The sequence below is a fragment of the Annulohypoxylon maeteangense genome (assembly GCF_022496945.1).
Source record: "Annulohypoxylon maeteangense strain CBS 123835 unplaced genomic scaffold GGS22scaffold_9, whole genome shotgun sequence".
NCBI classification, from domain to species: domain Eukaryota; kingdom Fungi; phylum Ascomycota; class Sordariomycetes; order Xylariales; family Hypoxylaceae; genus Annulohypoxylon; species Annulohypoxylon maeteangense.
Window position 1 is genome coordinate 1,177,512 of NW_025953256.1, and position 18,188 is coordinate 1,195,699.

The 18,188-nt window shown below is 31.5% G+C and overlaps 2 protein-coding genes across 2 annotated transcripts; one reads left to right on the forward strand and one right to left on the reverse strand.

The window, feature by feature from the left end:
* Nucleotides 1-3,686: 3,686 nt before the first annotated feature.
* Nucleotides 3,687-6,536, forward strand: GGS22DRAFT_180064 (uncharacterized protein; the record flags this gene model as incomplete). The annotated part of the gene is made up of 2 exons (XM_047963730.1): nucleotides 3,687-5,471; nucleotides 5,535-6,536. 2 exons carry the CDS (start codon nucleotides 3,687-3,689, stop codon nucleotides 6,534-6,536), a joined length of 2,787 nt encoding a protein of 928 aa, XP_047818689.1.
* Nucleotides 6,537-7,416: 880 nt separating this feature from the next.
* GGS22DRAFT_147603 (26S proteasome subunit P45 family protein) lies at nucleotides 7,417-8,913 on the reverse strand. The gene is made up of 2 exons (XM_047958953.1): nucleotides 8,544-8,913; nucleotides 7,417-8,490 (listed from the first exon to the last, which is right to left on the reverse strand). The coding sequence occupies exons 1-2, from the start codon at nucleotides 8,776-8,778 to the stop codon at nucleotides 7,556-7,558; spliced, it is 1,170 nt and encodes a 389-aa protein (XP_047818690.1). The 5' UTR covers nucleotides 8,779-8,913; the 3' UTR covers nucleotides 7,417-7,555.
* Between the last annotated feature and the right edge of the window lie 9,275 nt (nucleotides 8,914-18,188).

Sequence of the window (18,188 nt, forward strand, 5' to 3'; positions counted from 1 at the left end):
GAAATGGTGTGATGAGATGAGCTATAAAGGGTGTGAAGGGTCGAAATTCCCATATACTTAAAAATCTTCCCCTTTAGCGTAAGACGCGACTGTTGAAAATTCGATGTCTTGTGTGTGTGTATGTGTGTGTGTGTCTGCCACCACTTGATGACAAGATCAGGAGACTTCTACTTATAGTGTGAGCTGTTAGTCATTATTGCTGTAGGCTGGCGCCCTATGCTAGCAACTCGGCGATCTCATGTCATTCATAGCGTGGATTACCGTAGCTTTCCACGATCGTACAATACAACTTCTTGATTTGTAAACCCTGCGAGAACCGCGGGATATATTCGGAATCGTACATTTAATCGCCCAGATCCGTGTTGTTGAGCGAGTGACGATCTTTTTGAGTTCCTTATTTATGTATGTACCGATCCTATCTAACCTTAGGTACGTAAGGCAGCGTGGGTTAAACTTGGGACGGAGCTTCAGGGGGGCTAGGTCCATCTAGAATTTGTGCGATAGCAGTGATATCGCTTAGATGCAGTTGGAATCATGAAATCCGAAAGAGTGGCTGGTCTCCGGACTAAGTCAATTTCCCTATTTCTCACCCCGTACCTACAGGAATGATGGCCGGTCGAGTTGAAACTTGAGGGCTTCGTAGACGATGTGAAATACTGAAATATCAAGGCAAATAGATATGTATCTGCAAGGATATCTCCATACTTCCAGTCGATGGATATGCCGAATCGCACGTTTAATTATTAGGCGATAGGAACAGCACTACCCACAGAGTCCACTGCCTAGGCTGCCGGGGTAAACCCTTGAGAGACTCGAAACCATCGAGGACGGAGCTATCTCAGCCTCACTCTGTTTGGCGTTTTAAGTGCGGATTTAAATGCGGACGGCAGAGAATTACTACCTTGGGCCGGCTAATGGCAAATGGCTTCACAACCATAATTGCGCCGGTTGACCGGTCCAGAATGTCCAGATGTCCAGAATCCTCGGGCAATTAAAAAGACGAGAATGACCATTGTCAGAAGCGATTTTCGACGTAGCACGAAGCAGAGTCGGATGATCTTTGTTCAATCGTGTCAATCGTGGATGAGGGGAAAGGGTCTAGAATAGTTATTGCGACACACCAAGACGGCCAGGATGGATCGACTGGTTGACCTGGTCAACCTTGTCAACCTTGCTTTTTAGTTGCTTTTAGACCCCTAAAGAAGAAAAAAAGAGAAGATTCCAAAGCAAGTAACCAGCTTCCAAGCCCTGGAGATTGACTTCCGTGAAAAGCCTAGCGCTTAAGAGATCCATAATACTGCATAGTACAATAGTAGGTCATTATTTCCAGAAAAGAAAAGGGGGGGTTATTGTGGCCTGTGCTTACAGCTTCGATGTTGTTTCGCTGCTTCCAACTCCCTGTCTGTCTTTCATAAATCAGCCAAGCCTAGCGTTGTATCTAAGTATACAACTATGACGTGTGTGTGATGCGCCACCTCGGGACCGCGTCAGAGTACATATGCTTGTACCGTCGATGTACTGATCAAGTTTATTATCCACGCCCACTGCTTATTTGATATGGCTAGCTGCCAGGAATAAAGACGAGCTATACTTGTCTATACCTACCACATATGCCTTAAGCGCATTGAGCCAAACAACCTTGCAAACATCAAATGCGAGATGGGAAAAGCCCTGTCTAAATGACATGCTATTACATACTACTTAGGTAGGTACCGCATCCTGTAGCTGTAGATGACATACCCTCCAGTATATCTTAGCTGCTTAGTTGAGATCAATGGATCTTATTAGACGGTGTTGGATAAGATGGGCTCATCAAATATGTAACGGCTTGAACTAGTGAATTGTAAAGTTTAAAGTAGTAGAGTAGGCAGGAACAAAGAAGTTTGTATTCTAACAAGGTAAGAAGACTGACTGCATTATGTCATTTGCCTCATCTTATTTGCTTTATGCTGTAAGGTATTTTAACAAAGGAAAAAGTTTCACCGAGTCATCAGTTTTCAAGGGTCCTCTCCCCTTATCCCCTTATCCCCTTAATTCCCTTATTCTTTCACCCCAACTTTTTTTCTGGCCATTTCGTCATCGAGCTTTGAACCCTTTTTTATTTTCTCGGTTTTCGCTTTTCTCCAATCTGATCCTACGGCGCCAACCGAATTAGTAACCTACATTATCAGACTTAAACAACATTGAACCGAACCAGACTGCCAGATATTAACCTACGCAGCTACGTAACAACATTTAATATTGGAATTAGAACTGGCACTTGACCAGAAAGTAACACGACACTGGACTGACTGGAGGCTCAATGGGGCTTATATTTTGTGATCGTCAAAAGCCACCTCTTAGTGTTTGGGTCCTTGGGTCTTTTGGGGGTCCTTTTTTGAAGAGTGGAAACGACTATACCTGTTAGGCTATACCACTTCAGTACCAGTGAGTACCGGTTCTGCCAGTTCTGCCACTTAGTTTTCCCTCCTGCCCTTGCACTTGATGATGAAGACGCGGCCTATGATTTATATTATCTCCGTCTCCACGCTGTGTCCCAGTTGTTCCAGTTCTAGTTGTCCCAGTTGTCCCCAGCCCACCTAGTCTACCTAGTCCGCTGTCCACCACTTTCGACCCTTGCCGCCGTCGCAAAGTAGCGCCATTGAATCGCTGATCATTGCCTCAGTCGACAATTTCTCTTGCCCTATTAGGGTCCAGAAACTCCCGTAGTCTCGTCCCTCTATGACACTTAATACCCCCCCGAAATCTACCTAGCCAGTCTACCTTACCTTATTACCTACCTTGGTTCTGTCAAGTCCTGTCAAAGTACCTTAACCTGCACGAGACTCGCCTTGCTTGATCAAGTCAGGCAATCCGAACGGTGTTGCCCCCCCATCCTATCATTCTATTTACACCCATACTTACAATACCTTATACCTCTACATACGTTTACTTACACCCTTTAGGGCCAGGGCACTCTTTTGTCCTATTTCCAGTGCGACCAAGTTGCGTCTAAGTAGAGAGATCGCCGGTGGTCCAGGCCTCATCGCCCATTCCACACGCACACACTCATACACACCACTACTACAAACTACTACCGCTACTACCACTACCGTTGACCGGACCACGCACAGAAAAGCAAAAGGGTCCCTCTAGTCTGAGCAGCATAACGACAGGAGCCAAGGTTCCTTCTTCTAACAACCGTCCTTTCCCCCTTACCCACCCACCCTCTTTTTGGCGGTTCCATTGCCATCGTCATTCGAGAGAGCTGTGCTCTGTTTCTGTCCTTCGCCTTCCGCTCGTACTGACTGTACGTTACTGCGCATGCCTGTTGCTGTTGCCGTTGCCGCCTTCGAATATCTTCTGTGTCTTACTTATTCAGCTTCGGTTTTCTACGCCTCAGCCACACACGACGCAGGGAGGGAGAGACTTAGTTAATCGTTCTACCAAAATCGATACTGTTCTTGAAGAATCCTATTTACTTTCCTAAAAAAAAAATACAAGAAGAAAACATATATGACTTTAGTATTGTTCGTCATGTCGGATTTATAAGGGCGGAGATTGAAATGGGAAGAAAAGGTTGGACCAGTCAAAGACACGACGTCATTAGCAGGATGAAATTGGAAATGGCCCCAGATTCGACGAAAAACCACGACCGTTTAGCAACGACCACAGCAACTTCCGCAACAACTACTCAACATTACACAATGAAGACCTCTACGAGACCACCTCTGGTCTCATCACATTCTCATTCTCATCCTTCTCGGCATGCCCATACGAATATGCAGTCTTTTAGGGCTAACAGAACTACAACGCCTATGGCGTCTCCTCGCATGCCTCATTCCGTCGGCCAACCTTATCCCCCTAGTGCCAAACTATCTCCCGTCATGACGGATATTCGGTCACCAAGCCCCAATTATTTCGGCCTAAATGTTGACCATTCCAATGGTGATATTCGTGAATCTGCTGTTGCTCCTCTCGATCACTGGAGTCCTCCAAGTTCATCCGTCAAGTCCTTTGGTGCAGCGATACCAAAGCCAGTGCCCCTCGACGCCAACCCCGAGTTTGAAGCTTTCAGACGTCAAGTCGATGCGAACCGGTCCAAGGGTTTCAACCTCGGTAGTCATCATTTTGCGCCTCTTCAGTCACCTTTATCTACGAGACCTAGACCCCCGCGTTTGTCGACCAATCATAGTGATAATTCCTCGGATCTGTCTAGCTCTAGGTCTTTAAGCGGCAGGATCCACGATGGCAGGATGGACATCGACACAGACAGCCTACACGACTCTGCGTATGTATCGTCAGATTCGAAGAGGAACTCGGAGGTGTCGCTGAATCCGCCCTCCTTTAGCAACATGCCGCGCTTCGAGTCTCCTGCTCGTGCTGACTCTCCCTTTGAGCCTTTGCGAAGGATAACTTTATCTAAGACCGAAGACAGGCATCCTCGACTATCTCTACCTCAAGAGAAACTTGAACACCCAGTGGAACCCATGAAACCTCGTGCCGAGACGCTGCCGATAGCTCTTGAGAGTGGTCCTGGTCTCATTCTACCAAATCAACTCAAAGATATGCTTATGAACATGCCTGAAAATGATTATCTTTTGCTAGACATCCGTGTATCGACTCATTATGCACAGTCGCGAATTCGCAGCGCGTTAAACCTCTGTATACCAACAACTCTTTTGAAGCGAGCTACGTTTAACCTAGAGAAGTTACAGCAAACCCTCCAAACTGAAGAGGATCAACATAAGTTTGCGCAGTGGCCAAACGTCAAGTACCTTATAGTGTACGATGGTTCATCAACAGAGAAACGGGATGCCGTGTCGGCTATGAACATGTTCAAGAAATTTTCAAACGAGGGCTTCTCTGGGAACTCCTTCCTTCTACGAGGTGGCTTTCATGCCTTTGCGACTGAATTCCCTACATTCATCGATCACCAGTCGGCGTCACAACGGCCAGGAACTTCTATTTGCTCTCCGGAAGGTGGACGACCGAGTTTTGCACCCGTGATCGGTGGTGTAATGCTCCCATCTACTGCTAATAATCCTAATCCATTCTTCAGTAATATTCGGCAAAATATGGATCTCGCGGACGGTGTCGGTCAGATGGATATTTCAGTGCCATCTGGTTTAGATTCTGATATTCTGCCCCATTGGCTTCAAGACGTGACCAAGTCATCGGACCATGGCAAGAAAGCATCCGAACGGTTCTTACAGATCGAGCGCAGAGAACAATCTCGCATGAAGGAGGCCTACGCATCCTTTAACACATCCTCAACCCCAGGTCAGCATCCCGGCAAAGTCCGCCTTTCTGGAGTGGAGAAGGGTGGCAAAAACCGTTACAAGGACATTCTTCCCTTCGAACATGCTCGTGTCCACTTAACCGGTCGACCCGAAGGTGTTTGCGATTACATCAATGCAAGCTACGTTCAAGCCTCGCGAAGCTATAAGCGTTATATTGCGTCACAGGGTCCTCTTCCCGCCACATTTGATGTAAGTTTACCTAGCATGTTGCTCCCGTTGCGGCGGTTCTGAGACTAACTATTCTCGTTTTAGGATTTCTGGTCGGTCATTTGGGATCAAGATGTTCGCGTCATAGTGATGTTAACCGCGGAATCGGAAGGCGGTCAGCTTAAATGTCATTCATATTGGCAGAATAGGGAGTTTGGATCCATTAGACTGAAGCCATTATCTGAAAAGAAGGTATCGCTTGATATTGACAAGCATCGGTCAGCACCTGGGGCTGCGTCATCCGCAAGCAACACGTCGGAGTATGGGCGACGCCGTGCTAACACCACAACTACATTCGAGTCTGCCCAGAGCATCCAACCTCCCCAGTCCCAATCCGAAGCTCCTTTCGTTATCGTTAGGAAGTTCGCGCTGTCACACTCGGCTCACCCTTTCTCTCCTATACGTGAGATTACTCAACTTCAATACGCATCATGGCCCGATTTTGGTGCACCGGCTCAACCATCACACCTGCTGGCCCTCGTTGAACTAGCCAATGTGATGCAACGCGCGGCGTTACCCGTTAACGCGAACTCGATCGCTGCATCAGTTGCTACTGAGAACCCGGCCGCTATGGGTTGGTACGAAGAGCCCGAATCCGACGTGAATGCTCGACCGATGCTTGTGCATTGTTCTGCTGGTTGTGGTCGAACGGGTACCTTCTGCACGGTTGACAGTGTAATAGACATGCTAAAACGACAGCGTCTGGCAACGATGAATCGGTCGGATGCAGATGGAGATGTGAGCATGACTGAGAGCTCTCATGTTCGTCGTAGAAGCGGCGCAGCAAATGGCCTGAGGCTTAAGTTAGGGGACTCTGGACATAGGGAAATAGAAACCAGTTGGCTCGAGGACGCGAACCTTGATTTGATTGAGACGACTGTGGAGGATTTCAGACGACAGCGACTAAGCATGGTCCAGAGCTTACGGCAATTCGTGCTTTGCTACGAGACCGTGGTTGAATGGGTCTGGAGAATCCAGGAGAGGAACGATCGTTTGCCCGGAGGCAGGGGACGGCCACGGAGCGAGATTCTAGAGTTCCGAAGGTGATGAATACAGCGGAGCCCTCTCACCTAGACACGATTTCAAGTTCGACGTCAACTTATCGGATTGGGATGAGGGAATCCGGGGAGGGCTCACGGGGAAAAACTGCATAAATTCGCATTTGGCATCAACACAGCATTCTGACTTGGTCGGAAGGTTCATATCATTGGCTAGACGGTCTAGCCAGGTAAGGCGACCACGGTGTTAATAAGGAACTGGAGTTACTATAGGCGTTTTTTGTTGGCATCATGGCATGGCATATTCGATTTTTTTTTGGAGCGAGACGAAAGCATAGCACACAACTGGATTCGTAGAGCAGGGTTTCGGAAAGGGGAGACACAAAGGGTTTACTTATAAGAGTGCCTAAAAGCAGTAGCCACGTCGGCGATAGGGGTTTTGTACATTATCATTAGTAGAGCGGGTTGAGAGTGGATGGACACTGCTACTGGTTGATACCGTAATTCGTAATGGCGAGTACCGGACTACATACACCTACTCGTTAATACGAAGCAGAGACAGATGGATACATAAATCAACACTCTGCATACAAATCTCTTATGCTATCAACAGTGACGAGTTTGGAAATTTCCCTTCGTGTTCTTGAGCCTCTAGGTAGGTACCTAGTAGTTATCCAATAGTGCCATCCAGTTGTAAGGCTCTGATATTGAACCGAGAAGCTTCGGCTTTCTATAATCACTTCGTAAATGTAGTAATGTTGAGACAATATACCTAGGCAGGTAGCCATCATATAAAGTCATCGCGAATCAATAGCAGTCACACATAATCAAACCCTACACATCATCTAGAAATAGCAAGACTTCGATATATTAGCCTCGTCCGTCTCGCGCCACCTCTAGGATTAATGTACACTTTATAAGATAGCCGTATCCCCGGCTCCTCTTCCGCGCAGCTGTCGTCATCATATCGACCCCAGCGCCACGCCGAAGTCCAAGCTCGTAGCAATGCGGCATGTCAGAGGATAGAACCGTGATCCCGTGGTAGGTAATCGTAGCCAAGACATGAGCTTATTTCCAGAATTTCTGTAGAGAGACCTCCTTGTCGTCGTGCTTGTTCAGAATCTTGGCTGTGGCTAGTTCGAAGTCCTCCTGCGTGACGTGGACTCTGCGCTCGCGCAGGGCGTACATGCCGGCTTCGGTGCACACACCCTTGAGCTCGGCGCCGGAGCAGCCGTTCATCTTCTCGGCGATCTTGTTTAGGTTGATGCCACGGGTAAGGTTCATCTTGCGGCTGTGGATGCGCAAAATGTCGGCACGGGCTTCGATCGATGGCGGAGGGAACTCGATCTTACGATCGATACGGCCCGGTCGTAGTAGCGCCGGGTCGAGGATGTCGAGACGGTTCGTCGCCATAATCACCTTGATGTTCTTCGTCGGCTCGAAGCCGTCGAGCTGGTTGAGGAGTTCTAACATCGTTCGTTGGACTTCAGAGTCGCCGCCTGACGACCCTTCTACTCGCGAGGATCCGATGGAGTCGATTTCGTCCATGAAGATAATTGAGGGGGCGTGCTCTCGGGCCATGACGAATAGCTCTCGCACCATACGAGAACCCTCACCAATGTACTTCTGCACGAGTTCGGAACCAGATACTCGGATGAATTTGCAGTCTGTGTGATGTGCAACAGCTCGAGCCAATAATGTCTTTCCGGTTCCAGGAGGGCCGTAGAGAAGAACACCCTTTGGTTGGGCGATACCGAGCGATTCGAAGAGTTCGGGGTGCTTCAGGCCGAGCTCGATGACTTCCTTGATTTCTTTGATTTGCTGATCCAGACCACCGATCATGTCGTATGTGCTGTCGGGCACCTTTTCCACCATCATGAGGGATACGAGGGGGTCGACGGAGGACGGGAGGATCTTCTCGAGCTTGTAGGAGTCGGATAGAAGCGTTACTCGTTTACCTACGGTAAGTTTTGCCATATCCACGGAATCCGAAACATCTACGACTGTAAAATAGTTAGATATGGGGAAGTGGTAAACCGAATTCAAGTTGCCGTACCATATTTTCCCTCTGGATGTACCTTCACTAATACCTTCTTCGTTCCCATCACTTTGACCACCTCACCCACGTACGATCCGGGTTGTTGCAGAAGACCTAACTCTTCTCTCAGCAACCGCACTCTTGAGTTGTAGTCGTTACGCTGGGCTTCGAGACGTCGGAGAACGGCTTGGCCCTTGAGGATTTCGAGCTTCATCGCCTCGATCTTGTTGTGGTAGTAGTTGTCGAGCGCCATGGTTGCTGGGGCTCCGTCGGGAGAATATTATCGTAATTGTCGTGATTCAAGTTTCCGTAGATTGGTTAGATGGAGTTTGCGATGATTCGGGTTGGAGGGGGTGTACAGTATGAGTGGTGAGGATGATGAATTGTAGATTGTAGTTGGTGTTGGGATAAGGCGACGAAAGTGATGGTGAGGCTAAAGATGCGCCAATGATGGCCCGGACAAGGGTAGGTCAGGTAAAGCTTAGATCTGGCGCAGGCAGGTGCTGCACAACGCGTTCCGGAACTACGGCAATACCAAATTTCCGTTTATAGCGACGGTCTGGGGTCGTGCCAACCTTAGAATCCCGACCTTGGTGCTCAATTCAATTAGAAATGCACAATACGTAAATTTTGATATGAACAAAATGCCAAGCATGTGCATTGAGGTAAGCTTGCAGGTTCACATGCATTCATTACGTTTATTGCAGAGCTTTCCAGAAATTTTCAAGGAATATGTGCCAGAAGACCTATTCAGATGACGCCTGTCAAGTCAATACCCGAAACTTGCAGCTGTACATAATATCTATCAAGCTACCAATATTACTCTAAAATTGAAAATATCTTGTAGCTCCCTTTGCAGTTTATTGAAAAGGCGTCAATAGCTTAAAAAGTAGCTAGAGTTTAGCAGGTTTCTTGACAGGCGCGACTGCCGGATTTTGTCTCTCAGGGATGATACATGAAGTACAAAATTCAAATCTCTAAGCAGGGGTTGAGAATGCTGCAACCTGCTGCAACACCGACCCATATTGGGGTCAGTTTGGGGAAAGATAGCACACCTTGTTACGCCATAGGGCTCCGTAGCTGCTTCTGCTGCCTGTAACTTCCTTGTAACTTCCCTGTAATCAACGAGTTTCCAGGCGGGATGGGCAGGATGGGTTTGATCGGGAAACGCTAATCTTTGTCCACTCACACTGTAAATAATCACGAGGATTAATCACGACTCGGGACTGGTACGTTGGACGAGAACCGTAAGATCCGCCATCCCGCTAAATCATTTTACTTTATGCATATAAAAGTAGTATATTATTTTTATATGTATATATATTTATGAATATTTTTCATTAATGAATTAAAAGATTATGTATATTTAAATAAATTTATTTATATTTATAATATAATTTAACTAAATTTAGTAAATTTATATTTTAAAATAATATAAATTATAAATATATTTAATTTTAATTTTTATAATAAAATAGTTTTTTAATTATTTTTATTATTTAAATATTATTAATAATAACATTTTATGTTTTTTATTTTCGTTTTATTTTATCGAATATATTATTTTTTTATTAATAATAATACGTTATAAATAATTTCGAATATTTAACGTATAATAAAAAAATTAATGATTTTTTTTTTTTTAATAATAATTTTATAAATAAAATAAAATAAAACATTTTTACTTATTTATTATTTAAATTATTATAATTAAAATAAAATATTAAAGTTTATAATTATTAATTATAAACGTATTTAATATAATATTATTTATTATTTTTATTATATTATTAAAATATTAATTATAAATAAATTACGTAACGTGTATAATTTATATATAATTTTATTTATAAAGTTATATTTATTTCGTTATATATATATTTTTTAAACGTAAAAATAATAATATTAGTTTTTATTTTTATTTAATTTAATTATTTTAAAATGTAATATTATTATTATAACTTAATTAATTTAATATATATTATAATTAAAAATATTTAACGAGAAAAAAATATTAATAAAATTTATATATTTCGAAATAATTTATTAATTAATATTTCGTTAATTAATAATTTATTAATTAAATAACTTTTAAAAATTATTAACGAATATCCGGGTTTTTATTTAAATTTAATTTACGATAATAACGTTAAATTTATTTAAATATTAAAAAATAATATTTTAATAAATAAAACGTATTATTTTATTATATTAAAATATCGGGATAAAAAAATATATTTATTAATATTAAATTTTAGTTTTTTTATTTAATAAAGTTTAATAATATATATTTTAATAAATCGATATTTTATTTACTTAAATTTTTTCCATTAAAAATTCCCGTCGAAATTATTAAAATTATAAGAAAATTTTAAAAAGTAATTTAAATATAATAACGGTGTTAAAAATAATTTATATTATTATATAAAATCGTATCGTTTCGCCGGTTAAAAACGAAACATGTAATTTCGAAAATTAATAAAAATTAAATAAAATTAAAAAATATAAAAAAGTTTATTATTATAATTAATAACGTTTTTTTTTACGAATTAAACTTTTATAATATTACGTTTATATTAAAATAAACTTATTACGTATTTAATAAAAATGTAATAATTTCATTTTTTAAAATAATAAGTTTTTTTAATTATTTTATTATATTTTAAAATCGAATAAAAAAAACGTTTTAACGATTATTTAAATAATAATATAATATTATAATATATAATATATTTCGATATATATCGTTTTTTACGAGTTTATTTTTATTTTTTTTATTTGGTTTTTTTTTTAATTAAATATTTTCTTATTTAAACGCGTTAAATTTTTTTTATCCTTTCGATATTACGTAAAAATAAATAATAATAATTTATATCGTTTTAATTTTAATAAATGGAAAGTAAAAAATGGAAAATAAAATATTAAATATTAAAAATTATTTTTAATTATAAAAAAACGGTTTTAAAAAAAAATATATTTTCGTTTATAAAAGAAAAAAAAAGGAAATTAAAGTTTTTTAAAAACTTCGTATAAATGAAATTAAATTAAATATGTTTTAAAATAATAAAAATAATCGTATAACTTTTAATAACGATTTTTTTAATAATAATATAAATAATTTTAATAAAAAATTAAATTAAAATATTTTTTTAAATAAATAAATAACGATTAAAAGTTTTTAAGTAATAATAAAAATATTAATTTTTATAATTATAATTAATTAAAAAGCCGATAATAATTTAAGTTACGGTTATTTAATTATAAAATATAAATATAATTTAACGAATTATAATAATAATATTTTAAGTTTTTTTTTATTTTATATTAATTTTAAGTTTTTTTTTAAATAATTTAATTAAAATTATTTAATTAATTATTAAAATAAATATAATAATAACGAAAAATGTTTTTAATTTAATTTAAGTATATAAATAATAATATTTTTTTATATTAAAATATATTTATAAATTAATTAATAAATATAATTAATATATAATTATAAATTTAATTTATTTATTTCGTTATAAAACTTAAAAACTTTTTTAATAAAATTTACTTTATTTTTCGAATGTTATAAAATGTTTTTACTTTTTTTATATATAAATTAATATTATATTTAAGTATATATTTTTTATATATTTTTTATATATTTAATTAATTTTTATACGAATAATTAATTTTTTTAATTTTATTATATTATTATATATAACGAAATAAACGTTTTTTATATTTTTTTTATATAAAACGGTAATTATTTTTAAACTTAATTAAATTTAAACTCGAAATAATTATATTATAAATGTCGTAAATAAATATTTAAGTTAAAACGTTATTAAATAAAAGCAATGCTAGCCGCGCAGTATGGGGTTCGCTTAAGTTCCCGCGCAGTAGCGCTAAAATAGCGCGTTCGAAAGAGTACCTTTTTGCCCATATAAATCTCCATACAACGGCATGTACTCTGAAAATAAGCTTTTCGCGCTATCTCTCGCTAGCGCAATTGAACTTGTACACTTTCCGACAAGTCCACACCTCACTTTTCTCTTGTATCGATCCATATTTACCGATCCCATTTCGGTTCAACTTTCGTTTCTAAGGGTCGAAAAAGACTCCATCGAAAGCCTTTGAATAGGTTTATCTTCTGTTTCAAAGATGAATCATTTCGACTGTTCCTTCGATATGAAACCTAGGATCGAAAAGGACCTGTACTTTGACTTTCTGGCTGTTGATCCTGTTGCTCTCTCTACGATGCGACTTTGATTCAACGATGCAACAACCTTCTCAGTCTCGAATTCAATGCAACCAGGCTCATTCAATTCGTCCTTTCGATGCGATTACGTCAATCGTAATTATTAAAGATTTGAAGGTGAATTGATCGAGAAACAATTGATTCAAAGTTAGGTTGAGGAAAAAAGGTACAAGTGTCAAAATAAGGTTCGAGACTAAAACAGGTACATGTTTTCCCATACAAATCAGTATGGGACAAAATGTACACCGTTTGACGGCGTTTCTTTTATCCGATACTGCGCGGGAAATTAGCCGAACCCCATACTGCGCGGCTAGCATTGCTCTTAAATAATAAACGATAATTACGTTTATATTTATTTTTATTTAATATAATAATATTTAAAATTCGAATTAATTATATTAATTTAATTAAAAGAATATATTAAATAAATTTATTTTTATTTATTAAATTTTTTCGTGAAATAAATTATAATATATATTAAAAACTTTTAATAAACGTTAATTTATTAATATATATTTATTAAATAAATATTAAAAAAAATAAGTTTATTTTTAAATATTTTATTTTATAAAATTATTTTTAAATATATTATTAAATATTTTAAAGTTATGTTTTAATTTAATAAATTATTTCGTAAATATATTATTATTTATTTTATTTTAAATATTTTATTATTAACGTTATTTTAATATTATATTTTTTTAATAAAAATTTATTTTTTAAAAAAACGGTTTTTATATATAATTTAATCGAAAATAAAAAGTTTCGGAATTATATTTAATTATAAACTTAATAAATTTAATATATTTTTATAATAAATAAGTTTAATATTACTTAAATTTTAAAATTAAATAAAAAAATAAAATTAAAAAAAAATAAATAATATTATTTAAATAAATATTTAAAATTTAAAATATATAAATATTATTTTTATTACGTAAATATTTATTTAATAAATATTTTCGTAATTTTAATTTATAAAATTAATAAAATTAATAAAATTAAATAAAATAATAAATATAATTTTTTATTATTATAATACGAATATAACGTTTTATATAATATTATATATATTAAAACGACGAGGAAATTTTAAATATTATATTAATATATATAAATTAATTTTAATTATTTAATTAAACGCGTAATCGTAACATTTATTATAAATAATATTATTCGCGTAATATAAAATTTATTTTTTCGCGCGTAAAATTACGTGACGCATTTTTAATATTTTTTCCCGCGTATAAATCGCCGTATAATTACATATATAAACGATAATTTAATAAACATATAACGGAAATTTTACTAAACTTATACGTTTTTAATTTTAACTTGTTTTTTTACGATAAATTAAATTAATAAAAATTTAAACGAAACATTAATTAAAATATATTTAAAAAACTTATTAAACGATATAAATTATAATAATTTTAATTATAAATTAATCGAGTTATAAAATGTTAAAATTAAAGTTATATTTTAAAAATAAAACTAACTTTTTTTAAAAAATTAAATTTATTATTTAAATATACGTTTCGTATTTAATTTTTTATTACTTAATTAATTTTAATTAACGAACATTAAAAACCTTAAAGTAATATTTAATAAATTACGATAGCTTTTTTTTTTTCTTTTTTTTAATATAAATTTAATAACGATTATTAACGTGGTAATAATTATTAATTTAATATTTATTTAATTAATAACCGTTATAATAAAAAGTAAAGTTATTTTTAAAATGGTTATTTTTTTCGATATAACTTTTATATAAAAATTATAATTATTTTTAAAAATAATATTATTTAATTAATAATTAATTAAAAAAATAATTATAAATTAATAATTATTAATTAACATTATATTTACTTTTAATAATTATTTTTATAATTATATTTATTTAAATATTTTTATAATTATATTATTATATTTTTTTTTCACTTAATAATAAAATTAAAATACGGTAATTTTTTATATAATTTATTAAAATCGAACGTAATAAGCCGTTTTTTTTAATTAAATTAAAATTTTAATATTTAAAATTACCGAAAATTTTATATTAATAAAATTAAACATATATTAAAATAAATATTAAAATAAATTTAAATATTTTTTTAAAATTTAAAATTAATATAATATTAAATAACCCGTTAATTATATTTAAAAAAATAACGCGTTAAAATCGGCGTTAAATATATTTTTTTACCATTTATATTAATAAAATTTAACGTTAATTTAAATTAAACTAATTTTAACTTATTTTTTTCATCGTTTTTTTATATATATAATTTTAAGTATATTTTTAATTATATTTTATTAAATTATTTATAATTAAATTATAATATTAAATATATTAATAATTACTTTTTTTAAAAATTTATAATTATAAATATATTATCGTTTTAATAAACGTTTTTAAACGATTATAATTATATACGATTTAAAAAAAAATTAAAAGAAAAATAATTAATTTAACGCGAGTATAACGTTATAAAACGTTTTAAGCATCGGTCGAATATATTTACGTAATTACGCGGGTTTTAACGTTATTATATAATTAAAGTTTTTTTATTTAAACCGGATGTTTTTACTTAATTACGTAATTATATAAACATTTAAATATATTAATTATACGACACGTTTTATAAATTTTTTCGGAATTATAAAATTAAAATAAATTAATAAAAAAATAAAAATAAAGTTTTTTTTTTTTTTATTCGATTAAATTATAAAAAGTTAATAAATTTAATATATTATTTTTCGTATAAAAATTAACATATTAATTATATATATATATATATTTAAATAAATAAATTAATTTTTAAAAAAATTATTATTATTTTAATCCCCGCGTTATATTTTAATATAATATTATATTTTTTATATAATATTTTAAGTAATAATTTTTAAGATTAATATTCATTATAATAATATTCATTATATATATATAATATTTTTATATTAAAAATTTATATATTTTTTTATTAAATAAAAAAATTTACTTATATATAATAAATTTTTTTAAATATATTAACGAGTTTATAATTATTTATAAAGTTTAATTTTATTTTAAATATTATTATTTTATTAATATAAGTTATAAATTAAAACGCGAAAATATTTAAATATAAAAAAAACATAAAACGCGTAAAATATTCGTTATTATTTTATTAATTTAAATTTTTTTAATTATATTTTTTTTAAAACTTTACTTATTTAATTAAATAGTTTAAATATTACTTTTTTAAAATTATTTTTTTCGTATTTTTTATATTATAAAATTAAAACTTTAATTAAACTTTTTAATAATAATATAATATATATTTTACATCGTAAAAAAGTTATTATTATATTTTAACTTATTTTTCATCCGTTAAAGTTAAAATATTTTCGTTATTTTTAAAAAAATTAAAAGTAATATTATTATTATTTAAAGTAAAATATTTTTAAGAATTTTTTATATTTAAAATTAATATTAACACGTTAAAAAATAATATTAATACGTTAAAAGGCGACGTATATACGTTAAAAAACGACGTTAACGTATTAAAAAAAAATGTAAACGTATTAAAAAAAAATATTATTACGTTAAAAAATAATATTACGAATATTAAAATAAACGTTAACGTTTTAAAAGTTAATATTATAAATATTAAAGTTAATATTACGAATATTAATACCCGTTTAAATAATTTTAATAATTATTTTAATGCGTTATAAGTTTTTTTCTTAATTTTTATTTATTTTATTTTAATATATTAATTTTATATTTTTTTTAAAAATATTAACTTAATTACGCGTTTAATTAATAATAACGTTATTAAATTATATATTATATTATATTTTTTTTAAAATTTTAATAATATCGTTATTAATAAATTAATAATAATAATAACATCGATTAAAAAAATAATAAGTAAAAAATTATAATTATTTAATTATAATTAATATTAATTATTATTAAATTATTAAATAAGTATAATTTTTTATAAATTTATAATAAATAATAATAATATTTTAAACGAAAAACGTTAACGTTTATTATACGTTTATAACGTAATTAATTCGCGTAATTAATATTACAATTAATATTAATATAATATTTTATAAACATTATATAATTAAAATAATCGAAAATGTTATTAATTCGAATATAATTTAATAATGTTATTTATATTTAAATGTTATAAAATTAAAATTAAAATTAAAATTAAAATTAAAATTAAAATTAAAATTAAAATTAAAATTAAAATTAAAATTAAAATTAAAATTAAAATTAAAATTAAAATATATTAAGTATTTATTATTATTTTTTTTTATTTTTATATTATATATAAAATAATAAATTTATAAAATGAATTTTTCTTTATTTTAATATATAAGTTTATTAAAATTAATTTAAATTATAAATTAAATTTATTATAATTTATTAATTAACGCGAATTTTTATTAATAAGTTTTTTTATATTTATAAAGTAAATAATTTATTTATTTAAAAATTTTTTTTAAAATTATTTATAATATTATTACGAAAATTCGGGTTAAAAGTTTAAATTATACGTAACGAACGTTAATAATTAAAAGCCGTGTAAACTAAAATTTTTATTTATTATATAACGTTTTTATTTAATAATTAAGTTTTTTAAATAAATTTAAATTATAACGGCCATTTATTAAAATTTAATAAATGAATTATTATTAAGTTACGGTTTTAATTTAAACTTTATTTTAAGTAATTTTAAATTAAAAACGTTACGTTTAAACGGGTTACGTTCGTTTTTTTATAATTTAATAATTCGAACTTTTAAACGTTAAACGTTTTAATTTAAAACTTTACCGAGATTATAAAAAGTCGAATATAATTTCGTTATAATAATAATAATATTAATTTTTTTAAAATTATTAATATTATAATAAAAATATATCGATATAATTTTAAAAATATATTTTAAACGTAAAAATTAATTTAATTATTTTTCGTAGTTAATTTTTTAACTTTTAAAACTTATTTTCTTTAAATGTAAAAACGTTTTAAAAAAAAGGTCGAGTTTTTTATTATTAAATAAACCATTTTATATTTTTATATATTTTTATTATTTTTATTATTTCGGATTATATGTTACGTTTTTTATTAAAAAAAATATTAATATTAAAATTAATATATTACGATTTATATTTATATATTAAAATATTTATAAATTATCGCGTAATTAATTTAATCGCGAATAAATTATTATTATTATTATTATTATTATTATTAAATAAATAAAAAATCGAAAAAGTTTTAACTTAATTATGTTTTAAATTACGTGTTATAAAAATTATAAAATAAGAATAAAAAGTTTTAATTAATTTAAAAAAAATGTAAAAAACGATATATATAATAACTTTTATATAACGTAAATTAAAACCACTTA

What these genes read in the sequence shown, in the direction of transcription:
- GGS22DRAFT_147603 (XM_047958953.1), bottom strand. Translation starts at nt 8,778, where the DNA reads ATGGCGCTCGACAACTACTACCACAACAAGATCGAGGCGATGAAGCTC. An exon ending in ACATCCAGAGGGAAAATATG is followed by an intron (nt 8,491 to 8,543) that starts GTACGGCAACTT and finishes ACTATTTTACAG; the next exon opens with TCGTAGATGTTTCGGATTCC.